This window comes from Parus major, chromosome 24 (genome assembly GCF_001522545.3).
Source record: "Parus major isolate Abel chromosome 24, Parus_major1.1, whole genome shotgun sequence".
NCBI classification, from domain to species: domain Eukaryota; kingdom Metazoa; phylum Chordata; class Aves; order Passeriformes; family Paridae; genus Parus; species Parus major.
In genome coordinates, this window is record NC_031792.1 from 822,375 (window position 1) to 839,925 (window position 17,551).

At 49.6% G+C, this 17,551-nt stretch overlaps 1 protein-coding gene across 7 annotated transcripts in view; it reads right to left on the minus strand.

Moving 5' to 3' along the window:
- Positions 1-17,551, minus strand: part of SIK3 (SIK family kinase 3) — a 67,590-nt gene that overhangs the window by 24,482 nt on the left and 25,557 nt on the right. For all 7 annotated transcript variants that reach the window (XM_015649743.3, XM_015649746.3, XM_015649744.3 and 4 more), the window contains exons 2-4: positions 8,746-8,862; positions 7,468-7,531; positions 1,755-1,916 (exon numbers count right to left, since the gene is read on the minus strand). In XM_015649743.3, the coding sequence (XP_015505229.1) occupies positions 1,755-1,916; positions 7,468-7,531; positions 8,746-8,787 (268 nt within the window). In that variant the 5' untranslated portion in view covers positions 8,788-8,862. The remainder of the gene's footprint in view (positions 1-1,754; positions 1,917-7,467; positions 7,532-8,745; positions 8,863-17,551) is intronic.

The window sequence follows — 17,551 nt, forward strand, 5'->3', positions numbered from 1 at the left end:
AGGCAAATACTGCCACCACCAGGGTGGGGACTATCTCCTGGAGTCATTCTGGGAGCACAGATTTGGAAGGAAAATAGTTTCCAACTCCCTTAGATAAAAAAAGGTTTCCACAATTTCCAGAGCTTCTCAGCCTGCCCATATGGACATTTCTCCAGCAAATCCAGCTGAATTCCAGTTTCCACCAGGGTTAGTTTTTAACTTCTTGCTGTTTGCCAGGCACCCTCCCCCTCCACACAGAGCGGATTTTTCCCTTGAACACAAGATGGCCTCAAACCATTAGTGCAGCCTTTGCACAAAACACCAGAAAGTGCTGCTCAGAGACCTCCCCAGCAGCCTCTCCCTGAGCTCCTCAACCTCTCCACTCCCACTCCAAGGAGCTGCACTCCTGCTTCCTCAGCGATGCGTCTCCCTTATCTCCTGCTCCCAGAAGAGTGAGGAGCAGGTTATCATCCCTGTGCCAAGGAGGACATGGTTCACACTGTTAAGCACCAGAGGGAATCCGTGAAGTTCATCTCTCCTTCCTATTCCTTCCCTGCTCCCTCCTCACAGATGAAGTATGAGGAAAACAGAAGAAATTACTGATGATTTTACCACAAACTGAGTGTTGAACTCTAATCTCACACCACACCTCCGGATGGTACACGAGAGAACAGCAACAATGAGCTGGACTGGCTCCTTTTTTCAAGATGCTGTCAAGACTGAGGAGTATTTCCCACCTCCCAGAAGTAAAATTGCTCAGACTGCAAAGTTTTGTAGCCCTCAGCACTTAAAAAAAAAATAAATCAATTTACAAACCCTTGCAAAAGACAACAAGCTCACCCAGGAAGTGCAGGGAGAGGGGGAAACCAAATGCTTTCCAAGGGTGGCCTGCTGTGCTCTCAGCTCTGGGAGAATTAAATGCTGAGTACAAGCTCTGCCACTTCCAAAGCCCATGAAATGAGATGGGCAGGGCAGAATCACAGAATACTCTGAGTTGGAAAGGACCCACGAGGATTGAGTCCAACTCTTAAGTGCTACAACTTGTTGGTTCATTGGTCATAATCCCACCAAGCCCAACCAAGTCCAGCCTAGTCAGTGTCCCCCAGGATCAGCCAAGGCTCAGGCTCACGCTCAGAGGATCACAGACACTCAGCTCTGTGTTAGGTCAGGACAGAAATGCCCAGGGAGGAAAGCTGGTGACAAAAAATTCCCTCTGCCCTGCAAAACTCTGGGAGCAGGCAGTGAGGGCCTGTGTGCTCAGCTGCTTCAGCTCCTCTCTCTGCAGGGAATAAACCCCCAAAGCACTGAGGCCACTCTGGCTCTGTCACACACATTGGGAGTGATTCCAGGAGCGCAGTTTCCCCTTCACTGCTCCACCACCCACCCTGTCATCCCTGCTCTGCCATTCCTGCTCTCTCACCTAGCCTGACCTGCTCTGAAGAAGCCCTGAGCAGCAGCAGGACTCAGAGCAAGGCTGGTTTTGTGGTACTGTCTCACCCATCACCCAGAGGAGTGAACACCACAGTGTCTGCAGCCTGGGAAGCCAAACCTGCCTTTTCTTCCCTCTTGTTTTACATTGCACTACTTGAAGGGAGGTATAAATCTCCTGGCTACAACCTGGCAGTTTCAGCTCTGGGCAGCAGGCCACACAGAAATCCAAAGCTTCCTTTAGCTGCACGTTTCCTTCTCCCTGAATACCTGGAAGCAGCCAGTGCCTACATTTATTAACTCCTGAAAGCAGCTGCCTTCCTCCCACACCGCTCAGCTTAGCTCACCTGCTATTTTGATGTTCAGGTTTGCATCCAGGAGGAGATTTTCTGCCTTCAGATCCCTGTGGACTATGTTACGACAGTGACAGAAGTTGACAGCAGCCACAATTTGCTTGAACTTTCTCCGGGCTTCCTTCTCGGCCATGCGGCCGTGGGCCACGAGGTGATCTGTGAGGGGAAGGAGAACATAGGGTTATGGACACAGGGGCTTCTGGAGAGAGCTGGGGAGGTGGGAACAACGAGGGCTCAGTGTGGTTTCCAGCTCCAACAGCAGACATGGGAGAGGCACAAGCAGGGATCACGCTGCTGCCAACCAGTCCTTGCCTTTCTGAGTGAAAGGCTTTGAAATTCATTTTATACAGAGGAGAGCTGAGGGGATGCCTGGAAAATCAGAACTCTTTTGTACACAAGTGCGAAGGTTTTAAAATCTTTTTCTACATCAAAATGAAAATGAAGCTTTTCCAGCTTTTGCCTTCAGTCAGACCCCAAGCCTTGTACCACATCACCTCGAGGGGAGAGAGGAGCAGCGTCCTGGCCACGTGCCATCCTTCCTTTCCCCTGCTTTTCCACAGGAAACACGTCTTTGCTCTAACATGCCTCAAAGGTAACTCCTGCTGGAACCAGCGAGGTCCCAGGTAGTCACAGCCACAGACAGCTGCTCACCTCAGCTCTCCAACCAGCACAGCTACCACCAGCTGCAGGAGGGATTTAACATCCTCCCTCTCTCTGCATTGATGCAACAACATCCTTGCGAAATCCAAGAAAGCATTTCATTATAAAAATGAAGCTGGCCTCCAGTACAGAAATCTGAGCACTCCCAAATATTTTGCTGAAAGCCTGTACTCTCACTCAAAGGTAGTGCTTGTTGCCAGCTGGGCTTTCCTTGGAAGCCAGCACTGCACACATGGACAGGAAAAGCCTCTCCAAGAGATCACAAAGGCAGGCACACAGCAGTGACCCAGCTGAAGTCAATCCACTTCAAAACTGCAAGCACCAGACTCACAGAAGCCACTTGTCACTGTCCTGTGAGGAGGGATGGACAGGCAGGAGACAGGCAGCAGGAAAGGCAGGGAAGGGAAGCCTCACTTCAGCAGGTTGTAACTCCTTGGTGGGGCCATAGAGTTGGCCTCAAAACATCTCTGGCCAAAATTAGGCTGAAATGATTCACATCCCTCCCTAATCTCCATTAAACTGGGAGCTCAATACAGAGATCTGTTCTTGAAAATAATAACAATAAATCATTTGTGCAGGTTTCTCATCAGGTGGTTGTGTTTTTCCCCAGTCACCCATTCATTAAAATACCTGCGACATAATTGACTCGCAGTAAATACTAATTACCAAGATCCATCAAAGCAGTTGTGCTGCTCCTGACTGCACAGCAACCTACTTCTGCCTTTGCCCACTCATGTTGTGCAACAGACTCGAGGTGTTTTTCAAAGAACTTGTCAATTAACTCTTGTTCATCGGATAAACTTATTCCATAAGCAAATGTGAACCGGGGCTGGAGGAGGAAAACCATCACCAAGTCAAATCTGACCCTCAAAGTGACCATCTCAAATTGCCCCGTCGTATTTCATTAAGGCATTTGCATGGTCATAAATTTGTTACTGTAAGGAGACTGACAGCAGAGCACAGCAAGGGCTGCTCCAATTTAAGCCACTGATCAACAGGTAATAGCTCAGCTCCTAAATGAGGTCCTTCACACCTGCCACACGGGGATTTGGGATCCAGCCTGTCCATACAGAAAGTGCCCTTGAAAGCAAGAACAAGGCTCCAATCTCTCAACAATTTCCCAAATATTTCAGCAATTCTCCTGCAGGCAAGAAAGCAAACCCAGCTACTGCAGCAGGTGTCTTTCTGCAAGGCTCCCCTTGCCCAGGCCACGTTCACCAGTCCCGGCACAGCCGGTGACACCCGCGTTCAGCGCTGGCACCTGGGGCACCCCCTGCCTCTCACCCAGAAAACTCTGCTGCCCCTCTGCCCAGCCAGTCCTGCTGAGGCTGCAAAAAGCCCTTTTTAGGTGAGGCGTGAAATTTCACTTCTGATGAAGAAGTGGGAGGGGAGGCCCAGGCTCTGCACGTAGGCAGCGCGCGCCGAGCCCACTGACATTTCTGCAGCAGCTCCAGAGGAAGGACAGAAACAATGAGGCTACAGAATGCTTCACATACCACCAAGGGCAACTGTACGCCAAAATTAACCATTGAGAGCTTAGTCTGCACAAACCTCCCCTGCACTGGAGGTTCCAGAGCTGACCTGAGTGTTGAGCTGGGAGCCAGCACCCTGCTCTGAGCGTGCCGGAGCAGCCAGAGCCGCGGCGGGGCTGTGCCGGCGTCACCGCGCTCCCCGGCGCACGGCGATGCTCCTCTGGGTGCCTTCCAGAGGGGAAGGAACACATCATTTCATTGCACAACCCTTGCAGACATCACTCACTGCTCTCTGTACTTACACGAAGCACCTGACGCTGCTCTCTGTGTTAAAAAAACAGTCCAATCCTACACTGAGGAAAAATCACCTTCGGTTCAGAGAGCACTGACACACAAGTTTCCATCCCCGCCTCTGGACAGACGCCTCGTGCTTTTAAGCTGCTTTCTGTCTGGAAAACAAACACTGATGAAGCTTCACATCTCCTCTGTGTGGTGGATTAAGTCACATTTCCAGTGAATTTGGTGACCTTGTGATGTCAGAAGCAGTCTGACCTTCTAGAGACGGGCACCACAACACAGTTTAATGTGTCTGCCCGGCCCATGCTCACAGAGCTCAGGACAAGCGGGCGGGCGGTGGGGAGACAGGGCAGACGTGGCAACCACATCAACCAGATGATAACTTTCTAAATTTCCTGTGATTTTTTTTGTTAATCAACCAAGAGGCCCAATTCAGTCAGTGAAGACTGGGGATTACAGTTTTTATAGTAAACAGCTGAAATCACACCAGTTTTTAGACTATATTCCATCTGACCTCAGGAAAGGACACTCGAGGGACCTGGAACAGAGACCACCCTATGTTTAAAAGGAGACATTCATTTCTTCATAATGTCAAACCAGCGACCCAACCACACATGAAACACGGACAGGGACAAAAATAACAATTTACATTTGGCTGCTCGAGCCCACAGCAAACCCAGGGCCTGTCCCTGGTCCCCACGCGCCGCTACGCAAACAAAGTGAATTATCAAACCATTTCCAGGCAGAGATGAATCAAAGCCTCTCACGGCACAGGCTGCCCACTGAAGGAGCCTCATTCCTTTTACTGGAAGTTTGGATAAACAGGTGGAGCAGCCCTCGAGGTGCTGAGCTGGGATCCCTGCGGGGCTCAGCCAGGCAGGGACAGGCCAGACACACGGCCAGCACTGACTGACCACGGCCACTCAGAGAAACCATCGCTCTTTCTGCTGAAAATTCTGACCTTAGCACTGCCTGCAAAACACTGACAGCTCTTTGGTACCGTTTAAGCCTTGGGAAGTTCTGAAAGCATCAGGGAAGCAACTTAAGATGTGTTCCTTTCCAAACCTTGCAGCTCAGAACAGCACAATGCTGTAACTCTGGTTCTGTGGGGTGGCACTCAGCCTCACTCTGGGCACTTGGCATCCAGAAAACCACAGCTGTCAGCCCCCTTGCTCTCCAGCACCACATTTTAAAGCCTTTGTCATGCAGGTGTTAAGGCATGACCAAAAAAAAGGCTAAAGAGACTCAGCACAGGCCCACTCCACAGAGAACCCCCAGTGGCTGCACTGCTCTCCTCACACAGCATCCCTGCAGCACATCCAGCCATTCCCAACAAACCCACGTGCCCCAGGAGGGACAGGCACTGAGGTGAGGCAGGTGAGGTTTTACCCAGCAGGAGAGCCTGGCTGCCCACGCTGCCATCCACTTTGTCTCCACCACACGAGGACGTGAGACCCCTCAGCGCTGGAGATGCAAGGACTGCAAGGAAACCTCCCCAGAATGGGCTCCTGCTTCCTCCCTGCAAACTGCTTCCGCTGTTAGAACAAAGTCTTAATGGCTCCTCAGGAAACTCTCAATACAGAAAGCTGAGACTTGAGTTCTCCCCTCTCTGCTCTCGCACTGAGGGCAGTGCCCAAAAATCCTCAAAACTGGGTAGAGAGGCACGACCTCCTGGCTTGGGTCTGGAGAAGCCTCACACTGCTACAGAGCTGGCTGCTCCCAGCTATCAGTGAGGATAAAATGCTGGGCAGCAGCATGGAAATTAGCCATGCTAATGAGCTGAATTTACTACAGCAGAAAATCTTTCAGAAAGCAATTAGGTTTTCACTTCGACTCACGCAGAAGGCTATTTTTGTAACCAAAGAATTCATTCCAAGTTTGTATATGAGCTTGCACATAGCTCTGGATTTAAAAAAAGATGAGCCCATCTCTGCCAAATTCAACAGAAGAGGGAGAAAAAGTAAAAAGAGATTTATTCTTTTCTGTGGTGATACACACCCAAGCCAACTCCAGGACATGTGCAGGTGATTTTGCTGTGCATGGGAAGGTGAATTTCACAAGCTTTTGGAACTGCTGAGTGTGTCCAGCACCATGATTCATATTTGAATAAACAACTGGAAGGCTCAGCAAGTCAGTTTTTCACCAGGCAATCCACACTTCCCAAACATCAGCTGTCACTTGCTTCCCCTTCGGCTGTCACCTTCTCAGGGAGAAATCCAAAGGACACGGACAATATTGACAAGAAGCCATGGCAACCATCTACAGAGGTACTGAGGAGCTGTGGCAGTTTGTAGTGGCTGGAAACCAGCACTTTTCAGCTTTTATTTTCCTTAATTTGGGGCTTTTTTGTTGCTTCACTAAAAGCTTCGTCTTTTACTACAACTCAGCTTCTCCTCCAGAGAAATGAGAAGTGAAATCAAAAGAGAATCTGCAGCAATGACTGACAAGGACAGGGGAGTGCTGTCTCCCAGGAGCTGACAGGCCACGTGTGACTGTCCTCACTTCCTTGACTGAAGCTAATTCAAGCACACAGGATTTTCCCCCTTTTTGGAGGCTCACATTGGCAAAGCCAGAACAGACCAATGTTGCAAAATCCTGACTCCATCAGCCAGCACAAAATTCCAGTGTATAAGTAATTTCCTATTTCTGTAAGTTTTGCTACTGTTCACCAAAAAAATGAATAAATCAGCTCACAGTTCTTTCAGTTGTGCTGTGCAGATACTTTTACCCTTTTACCCCTTTCAAGACAGCTCCTGGGGTCAAGAACACTCAGCCAAAATTCTCTGGGACAATGGTGCTTGGAAGGGATATAACCAATGCTTGCTAAGATAACACCAGATATCAAAAAGAAAAGACAAGACATGGCTTTGAGCACAAAACACTCCAGAACTGCAGGACTGCCTGTTTCTTTGAAAGCTACTGACACACCCCAACAGTTCCACTATCATCAACAAGGTTCATGTAACTTGCCAGGAAGCAAAGCACTCAGCAACATGAAAATCCGACTGCATGACTATTTCCAAAATCTTTAATCCCAAAGTGAGCACGAAAGAGGAGCAGCACCATCTGGCAATGAAACCCAAAGAAGAAACAGAGGTTATGGGTGTTATTTTTCCATCGAGTTGGTCTCATTTATTCCTTTACTCCTCTTGTCAATGGAAAGTTTGCAGGCTGAAGGGCACCTCTTGGCTGAAACAAGAGAGTGTGGCAGCTATTTTCAGTTTACTGTAGTTGACCAAGTGCATTATCTGATTAAAGAATGCAATAAATGTACTTACCAAATATTTCCCCTCCACTGGCATACTCTGTCACCAGATAAATCATCCTCTCTGTCTCCATAACCTGCACACAAGGACAGACAAGTGACACATAAAGGGACTGCTGAGTGCAAGGAGAAACAGCTCTAAAAGCACCTTTATTCCTTCTGTAAACAGCAACTGCTCTCATCAGGTGCAAACTGTAACCTTCCCCTGCTTTCCAGAGCCATGTGCAGGAATGGGCAGTGACTGGGGACAGTAAGGATGAAACAGCAAGTTTCAAACACTGAATCTGTATTACACATAACACTTCACCTGCTCTGTTTCCCCTCCCTTTAGCATTTACACCCCGGTCTTGCCCTGTTTTAAGCAGTCTGGGAGACTTCTCAGCATTGCTACCCTGCTCTTCTCCCACCCTAAACAAGCCCAGCCACAAGTGTCACCTCTTCAGTATCACATTGAGAGCTTCAGATGGAATGAAGCAGGCTTAAAAAGGTTTTTTGGCTCAAAGAAAGAAAAAGGTTTTAGCAGTAGGTTTGTGAAGAAGCACTCCCTGAGTACCTTGAAAGTGCCACAGTCCCTGTAAGCATCTCACACATGGTTTGGCCAAAGGAGCTAAACATTAACCTCTGTCACTTCTACTCAGTTTTAACTCTTTGGAGTCCAAATAAATATTCCTATCTCTCAAGCACAGATGGGAAACAGAGTCCTTTACTCCTCTGCTCCCATCACTCTGCAGCACGCTCCTCACAGAGGGGCACAAGCAGCTACCTGTGTAAAGGGCAGAAAACGTGGCTTCTGCCTCTGAGGGTTTTGTTTGCAGACAAAAAAAAAAGGTCAAACAAGCTGGAAAAAAAAGTCTGCAAACAATATTCAAAAGCAAGTCTGCTGCCAGTATTGATCCCCTTCCAGGAAAGGGCTGAGCAGATCAGCGGGGCCTGGGGGCCACAGGGAGCTGGGCAGGGAGAGGAGAGCTCAGTCCTGCTCCTGGGTGAGATTTACTCCCTCCCTTAAAGTGAGAAGGGGAACCTGCATCCGGTTTCAACTGGGAAACTGAGAAGCACACAATGGCCATAAACAAGTGGCAGGAGGCCAGCCCACAGCGGAAGCACCATGTCCCAGAAAAGAGAAGGATTAGCTACACTTTCCCCCTGCCCCTCCAATCAAAGCACTTTGAGACCTCAAAAACATAAAGGGCTTTCCCAGTTCCAGGTAGGAGGAATGGAGGGATACCTGGAGAAAGTGCTCCTGCACAGTGCAGAGCCAAGGGATGGAAACTCCAAGGCAGAGCGCTCCTACCTGGTACAACCGGATGATATGTGGGTGGCAAAGCATCTTCATGATCTGAACTTCTCTAAATATCTTCTTCAGGTTCTCTTCATCCAGCTGAGTCTTATCAATGATCTTTATTGCAACCTGGCAGAGGGGAAACAGAAGAGAAGTTACTGACTGACCCAGCTGCATTATCCACACAGCAGCTCCCTGCACCAGGGCTGATCAACCACAGCAGGGAATGGGGGGTAGTGTCACCCTTCTAACAATTGAGGTATTTATTTATCTGTTTTAAATCAGAAGTGTTCTGTAACGCTACACTAATGGAGTTTAAACAAGTCTAAGTGCTTCCAGTCAGCTGCTCTCCAGTCTCCAAGATTTTCCCTCCACCTCCCTGGTGTTGGCAGCTCCCAGCTCCTTTGGGCATGGACTGCAGAACCACCAGACTCCAGAGGTGGAGACACTTCTGTGCTGAGAACTACCTGTCCTCAAGTCCACTGAGCATCCTGTTTCATCCACACACAGACAGTAAGGAAGGGAATCTTTTCTGCAATGGTGGGATGAACGGGAGAGAAAAGGCAGAGTGTTTCTCCTTGATGGAGAAAACTGCTGAGAGAAAAAGCTGCTCTGCCTGGCAGAGGAACATCTGCCCTGCTGCTTCTAAATCAAATTTCAGCCTTAAGTATCTTCCTCCCCACCACGGAACACCCCTGCAAGCGAGCAGCTCCAGTCTCAGGATTTGTGGGATGAATTACCATCCCCCAGCAGGTTTTCTCGCTCAGAGATGGCTCTCCCTGGGAAAAAAACCGCTTTCACAAATCTCCTGGTTGCTTTGCTGGAGAGCCTACTTTACACAAGTCCTGCCCAGGAAAGCTGCAGCTGCAAAGGCCTGGGGAAGGGCATGCAAAGCAGCACTGCCACAAAAACCGCTGAGGATGCACAGCCAGAAAGATCTGACACAGAAATGCTTGGCTTGTCCCAGACCCCAGAGCTCAGTGGGGACAAGGACAAGTGCTCTGTGCACAGCAGCATGCCAGGACCACGGGCACAACCCCACGGGGACACACGACCCAAACACATGTCCCTCTCCTAGTGCCAGCCCCAAGGGCAGGGCTAAGGGATGCTCTCACAGGCACACACGCAGCCAAACAAAGGCGGCTTTAGATCCTTTAAGGGAATCTTTCTTTAAGGGAACAATCTGAAGCACATGAAAATTAAGCCCCATATTTTATGATCAAATCCCTGCCAGAGCAATAACCGCCCTGCATGTGAGCAGAACCCAGCAGAATCCCGAAAAGGCGCCCAAGCACAATAAGCTGTTTCTTTCATTTGAAACCTTTAATTCAGAAAGCAGGAACGCTTCCAGCCTTCCAAGTCACTGAGCATGCTTCCTCCAGCAGGAGCGGGAGCTGAACGGCAGCCAGGTCTGGCACTCTGCGCTGGGAGCTGCTGGCAGGAGCGGGGCTGCAGCCCAGGCACGAGGTGAGACGGCAGCAGGGGCTGCCAGGCACCGGGGCTGTGATTAACGGGGTGCCGAGCCCCGGGACCTGCCCAGCGCGGGACATCCCAGCGCAGCGCTCGGGAGCGGGCTGGGAAAGTTGGGAGAGCCAGAGGGGGATTGGGAAGCACTCTCCACATGCTTTGCACCCAAGGTTTTCCTGCAAGAACGGGCTTTTGTGAAGCTTGAGCATAAACATACATAAAAGCTAAGAGATGCTTCCTCCAAGAGCAAAGCCAAGATGTCTACCCAGAGACATGAGTCATTTTCGGGCCCAAAGACATAAATGAAAATCCACAGATCTGGAGTATTCCTAAGCTCCTTACTCATTCCCAGTTCTATATTTGCTCTAAGGAACTCTCATTTCCCAGCTAAATTACATGGCTCGAGCTGACACTCTCGGCCAAGTTCAAGGTATGCAGAACATCTGATTGCACCCAAATTGGTCAATAGGGCCAGACACAACAGAGCTGAATTCCTCTGGTTTTCCCTGATAACCCGGGGCAGGGAGCTCCAGGCTGCCAGCTCCCCTGTCCCCTTGTGACGCTGTGGGATTTACACGTGGGGAGTGAAACTCCACACCCACAAGACACACAATAGCTGGTTGGGAGCAAAGCCAGACAAACAGCGCTCGGGAGATGTTCTTGAGATGGAGCTCATCCCGAGCTCAGCCAAGCAGCCCCAAACCCAAACCCACCCCCAGGAGTTATGGGGAGGAGAGACCTGAAGGGGTTTCTTCCAAATGGTTTCATTCCACACAAATGCCTCCAGCAACTGATGCAACATGAAAGGCAAAAGTCTCCAGAAAAATCCTGGGGAAACCACCTTGTGCTCTGGTTTCAGGAAATGCAGAGCTTCCTCAGGACTGTGCGAGGGTGGAAGTAGGAAATCCCCTCTGCGCCGGGCAGCAGGGACACGCAGGGAATTTCAGGGATGTTCCACCCGGGGCTCTTTGGGTTCTTTTGGAGAATCAATGTTTTTCCAGAGGGAAGGACTGGTTTAAAGGTTTTCCAGAACAGACCAGGTGGTTTCTCCATTCCTGCATTTCCTGGCTGGCTAACATTCTCCCTTTCCTCGGAAGATGATTTGGGATTTCAGCAGAAAAGGGACTGGCTGAGGTCCTTGGGTCGCACCAGCCACACTGACTCCATCTAAAGCTCAAGGGGTGGCCACAAGGAATTCAGCCCTTTCTTTTATAATTTATTTAGTTATTGGAGATTATAAATCAGAGAAAAACAAGCAAACAAAAGGATCTTTAGGATCTTTAAGGGAACAATCTAAAGCACATGAAAACTAACCTTCATATTTTATGATAAAATCCTTGCCAGGGCGATAACTGTCCTGCCTCCAAATATAGACATATATAAATGATTTATTATTTATGCAAAAAGAATCAGTTTCAGGTAGTTAAAATAAATCCCAAACCCCAAAATTGTGTGCATTCCCTCATACTTACAAACACCACATAAAACAGAGAGGAAGACTAAACATCATTAAGTAAAGCACAAATTCAGGCACAAGTAGAAGAAGAAGAAGAAAACCATGATCTAAATTCTCAAACAATGAATTACTCTAAAAAAGGAGTCTGAGAAATTAACTATTCTTTTATCAGAAGTTAATGAAGCTTACAGGCAGGAGGATAAATGCCAAGCCTGGAGCATGCATGCTGCTACCAATTAACAAAATGTTCCCGCCACTTGTAAACAGTTCATTTATTCCTTCTTGCATCCAAGTAAAACTTGCCCTAGTAATTTGAAGAAGGAATTGCTATTTGGGAGAAATGACAAGTTGCTAAAAACAGTTGGTGGAGAGGAGGTAAGGTGTTCAAAGTGACACCTGCAGGTCGCTCTGGAGGCCCTGCTCTCCGGAGCCCGCCCGTTGTTATTCCAGGTTTTTCCTCTCCTGGTGCACCTCAGCTGAACAGTGCTCTGTAATTCCTGTGATCCTAAAGCAGTGCTGAGCCTGAGCAGGCCAGGCAAAAGCCTTGTGGGGAGGGGTGGAAATTTCAACCACATGAAAGCAGAAGGGGAATGGAAGGAGGGGTACCGAAACTCTGCAAGGCGAAAAGGGAGCACACAGTTATCCCTGCTACCAGCACACCCCTGTGCAGCCCACAGCAGGGCAGGGGGGATGGAGGCACACTCAGGCCAAGGCAACAAGTTGGCTTCAGTGCACCCCAAAATGCTCAGAGATGTGAGCTCCTCTGCCCAGAGCACCATCCACTCATTCCCTTCAGCCCAGCACATGAAACCTTGACAATTCCTGCTCTCAGACTCACAGGATTCTCCTAAAGTTCCCAAAGTGAAACATAAACAACATTGTAAAGTCCTATTTTGCTCTGAGATACCAGATTTTCAAATCTGGCAGCCACCAGAGCTAAATATGCCAGAGGTGAGGAGCTCTGAAATGAGGCACAAGGCTTGGAACAGGAGAGAGGAGAATATCAACCTGCAGGAGTTAAAATTTATATGGAAGTCTTGTTTCTCAGCTGAGTGTGGATGATAATCCAGACAGACTTCCTTGAATCCACAGGGCCCTGCCAACAGGAAGGGAAATGAATGCTGGGTGCCCAGGCGGATGGGCAGGGAGAGGACAGCCACTGTGCCCTGCACTGCTCCAGCTGCTTGGAAAGGCTCTGAGAGAGAAAGAGGTGGAAGCACAGTCTGTTTTCAGTGGAAAGGAGCCATGGGACACTGCTTCCTTTTATTTCTGTGCTGTGAACAAAGGAACAAGCCAGAGACCCTGGCCTGGGCTAATATCTCCTCCTTCATGCCATGCATCCTGCTTGGATCTAATTATAATGCAATGATAAATAAAATTTCTTGCATGAGTGATCATTCCATAAAGAAATCTCCTTTTCCCTTTCAGTTCAGCTGCTTCTGCAGTGGCCTGAGTGCAAATCAGAAAAGCCCTTTTTCCAAAAGGAGCCCATGTGCTCAGTCTGATCAGTGATCACTGTAAAAGTGTAATTATGGCAGTGGCATTCCTGTAAATCAGCACGGATCTCCTCCATGGAATGGGAGCCAACAGATGGCACCGGCAAACCGACTGCATTGAGAAAATCAACATGTTTATTTGGGAGCAAGACATTTCCTAGAACTGTCCCAGGGAGTCCTCCTGCCCCAGATTCCTCCTGGAAAACGCTCAGTAAACAGTGCCTGGGTGTCCCTGCAGCTCGGTCCCGTGTCACCCCAGGGCAGACTGCAGCCACACCGAGAGCTGACACAGACAGGCTCTCTGGAATAAATGAATAAACCTGGAGGAGGCTCATCCACCCCAATTCCTCCTGCATTTGTGGTTAGCAAAGGAGCCCCCTCCTCTCCGTCCCTGCAGCCTTCCTGCGCTGACAACGTGAGCTGTCAGAGGGGCTGACAGGGAACAACTCTTCCCAGCTGCTCCTGCCTGCCACAAACACTTGGGAAGCTCGGGAACACGGCCTGTTTGGATTAAGCAGCTGCTGGAGGGGTAAAAATCACTCCTGTAAGCAGATACCAGAGCTGCACAGGAGAAGTCCAGCAGCAGAGACCAGAATTACAACGGAGAAGGGGGAAAAAGCAGAGGGATAAGGAAGAACACACTGGAGATCCGTATATGAGGCACACACAGAGGCTCTCAACTGGCATATGGACACACTGCTGCTATAAAAACACAACGTGAACTCCAGGCTACTGCAGGTCGTGTCCTCTTCGGGAGCTCAGCTGGGTGGATGTCACTCCACAGCAACGCCCAGCTTCCGTATGGACACTCGGGTGCCACAGGCACATGTTTCTCAGGCAAGCTGTCAGCACAAGCCTGCTGGTGTGCTTGGGGTCACCAAAAGAGAGCTCTCTCCATGCAAATAGGCAATTTGCACAGCTTTTAGTCGTAAGAAAGCGCTCGACAAAAAGGAAGCACTGACACTGCCGATTCCCAGACTGCTCTTGGCACGCTGATGGGTAACACAAGGGCATCTCCTCCTCGGAATTAACTAACCAGCAGAACCTACCTAAGTCAAAGTGATACAGCAAATAAAACTAGGCCAGTCTGCAGCAACATCAGTGGCTTTTGGAGGTGGCACAAATGCAAATATTGGCAGCAACTGAAAGCAGGAAACTGTGGACGAAGATGTGCACAGAGAAGCTGCATTTGCTCAGGAAGGAAGTTCTCACCTCGTCCACATCCCTCTGCACAATCAATGCAGGGACTTGTGTCTTGCACAAGGTGAAGAAAATACGGATGGTGTTACGAGAAAAGTCAATACATTCAAATCCTCTTGGCCGGCTGTGGTGTTAATGCCCGGCTTGTGTGAGCACCACGCTCTGCCGTGACCTTTCCCTGTCCCAGAGGGAACAGCCGGGATTTCAGTGGCCAAAGCACAAACCCCACATTCACACCCACGGCTCAGAGAACCAGCTACACCCAGGTAAGAAAATCTCATCATTTCAGGGCATGTCCAGCAGCTGACAAATGTCACAGGACAGGAAGCTCATCTACAGCACCCCCAAAGATCCATCCCAGCCTTTATCCGCGTTGCATTCCTCCTTTCCCAGTCCTGCGTTGACCCTGCAGCAGCTGCAGCTTCTCTTTTCTGACAGAAGCCATCAGAAAGGTCCAAGAGGTGAGTGCCCCCCACCCAACACTTGCTGCTCCACAGCAGCAGCCTCAGTGCCAGTTCAATGGGGACTTAATCCCAAATGCAAATTCGTTCCCATTCTGGAAGCTGCGAGGGATGGCAGGTAAATTCTGTCATGTTCAGCACAACAAGGGAGAAGTAATGTCCTGCAAGCCACGAGAAAGCTTGGTCACACTGCTAGAGCTCCACTTGTCACACTCACCTAGGTGCCAGGTCCCAAACTCTCCTGGAGAGCTTCTCCTCATTATTTCATCACCTGGGGCAACAGCGGGAAACAACAGAGGCTTGGAGTTCCCTGCCCTGGCTGACAGACACTACATCAGAGCATGCTGAACAGCATCAAGGCCTTTGGGATTGCAGAGAAAGGCACGGGAAAGGGCGCTGGAGATGCCAATTAGATAAACAAACCATCCTGGTGCAAACGGGAGGTGCTGCGAGGGCGAGCTCCATGAATCATCACCTGGGGCTGCAAACACAGACCCGGGAAGCACAAGGACAGGCCACAGCACTGCACACAGGGCTGGGAATTACCACGTACCCCCCAAAACCTGATGGCAGCTCAGCACGGTCCCTGGGCTCCAGGCTGACCAGGACTCAGAGCACCAGGCAGGTCAGCCATCCACAGCTTAAGCACAGGAATCCCTTAAGCTACACCACATCTACTTCTAGCCCTTATCCTTCTTAATGACAAGATTTCCAGAGCTTTTTAAAGTTCTGGTCAGACACTGCACCTCCTGGTCCCTGCCAGCGCTGCCTTTTTCTCCTGGGCAATGGCAAGAGATTCCATGGGATTGAGCCGAAGGCAGAGCAAGTCTCAGCAGAGCAGACTGCAGGTAGCCACACCTAACCACCTCAAACACAGCACGGGATAGCCACACCATTCCTGTCTGCTGAATTCCACTGGCTTCACACCGTGCCGTGTCTGCGTTCCCACTGACCTCCCTGTCTTTTCATTTCGCACTCTCTTACAGGAGAAAACCCCTCCAGCCCCAACAGCTTCAGCTGACATTTATGCCAGTAATTTGTTTTTAGTTCAGAAGCCTTGTAAAATTCCTGTAATGCTTCCCAGATGCAAGGCTGAGAACTTCACAGGAGTCAGAACATGAATTAGAGGTGGTATGGAAAATTATTTATCCTGGTGAGGGAAGAGAGCAAACCACAGGGACAAATGCCAGCCTACAGTGAGTGCTGCTACCCTGAAACACGTCCACATGTCCATCCACAGAGAGCAGGCACCAAGAGCTGCGTGCCTGGGAGCTCAGTTCATCAAAGTCCTCCAGAGCTGGATTATAAATGCAGAATATCTAAGAATGAGTATTAAAAATCAGCTCAAGCCAAAGGAAAAGAGGCTGAGGTAAAAGGCAGGTTGTAAAAGCTCCTGCTTGTGGCATTAGCCGGAATTCTAATGGGATGTAGCAGGACAATGCTGGAAGGAAGGAAGGAATGAAGGCTGAGCTCTGAGCACGGCTGTGGTGCAGCCCCACGGTCTGCTGACAGTCTGCAGCACTACCTCCATGGCTTCCATGCAAATTAAAAGCACTCTTGGCACTTACTACACAAAGACTGCACTTGATAATTAAAACCGGTTTGTAAATGCACTTAAACTAGTGCAGGAGCTCATGGAGGTGCATTTAAATCCATGCAAACTGGTTAACTAACAAATGTGATGTGAAAAAGCAGAGCCCGGTCACGTAAGCTCGGCTGTTTGGCCAAGGAGGCTCAGCTCCAGCCTCGGTGACAGCAGATGGGAACGCTGCAGTTCTGCTCAGGCCTCACTGGACTCCTGCTTGAGCTACAGCTCGGCCTCCCAGCCACCTGCAGACCAGCAAAGCCAAGAGGTGAATCAAATTCTGGGAGGACACTTGCCCACTCTGGCCCCCTTCCAGTCCAGGCTGCCCGTTCAAACCACTTGCTTAATTGCTCTCCCCTCAATTCAGGCACTGCAGCCTAAACATCCCACTAAAACAAATAGAGTCCAGTTTACCAACACCTTGAATACCCATTTGTCAGTATTATTTCAGGAGATGTCAGCTGAACACTGCAACTGACCTCCATGCAGGATTCTACCTCCAAACCTCTCCCGAGATTGCCCTTGAATCATTTAAAGAATCCCAGAATCACTGAGGTTGGAAAAGCCCTCTGAGATCATCGAGTCCAAGCTGTCCCAATCCCCACCTTGTCACCAGCCCAGAGCACTGAGTGCCACATCCAGTCCTTCCTGGACACCTCCAGGGACACCTCCAGGGACTCCACCTCCTCCCTGGGCAGCCCCTGCCAATACCTGTCAGGAATTTGTGGAGAATGAGAGGGTCCCCTCTGAGCCTCCTCTTCTCCAGGCTGAGCCCCCCCAGCTCCCTCAGCTGCTCCTCCTGCCTTGCTCTCCAGCCTTGGAGAGAGTTGCTTAGCAGCAGAGTTTTGGAAATGTATTAGCACACAGGAAGAAATCTGTGACAGCAGGAGATGCATCAGGAATGCTGCTGTGGAACAGAGCTCCGATGGAGACCATCCCTGAGAGCAGAGGGGCCACGAGACATTGACTTGACTTGCCAGGTTTCATTGGAAAGGCCTGGCTCAAACATCAAGACAAGTCTCTAAAAAGCTGCCAGGATATTACAACAAGCAGGTTTTGAAAGTGTTATACAAAGTTCCCTGAATTGTCATTTTGCTCTAATTCAGTCGTGACCTAAAAATGCAAGTGACAGGGAAAAATAGTGCATTTCAGG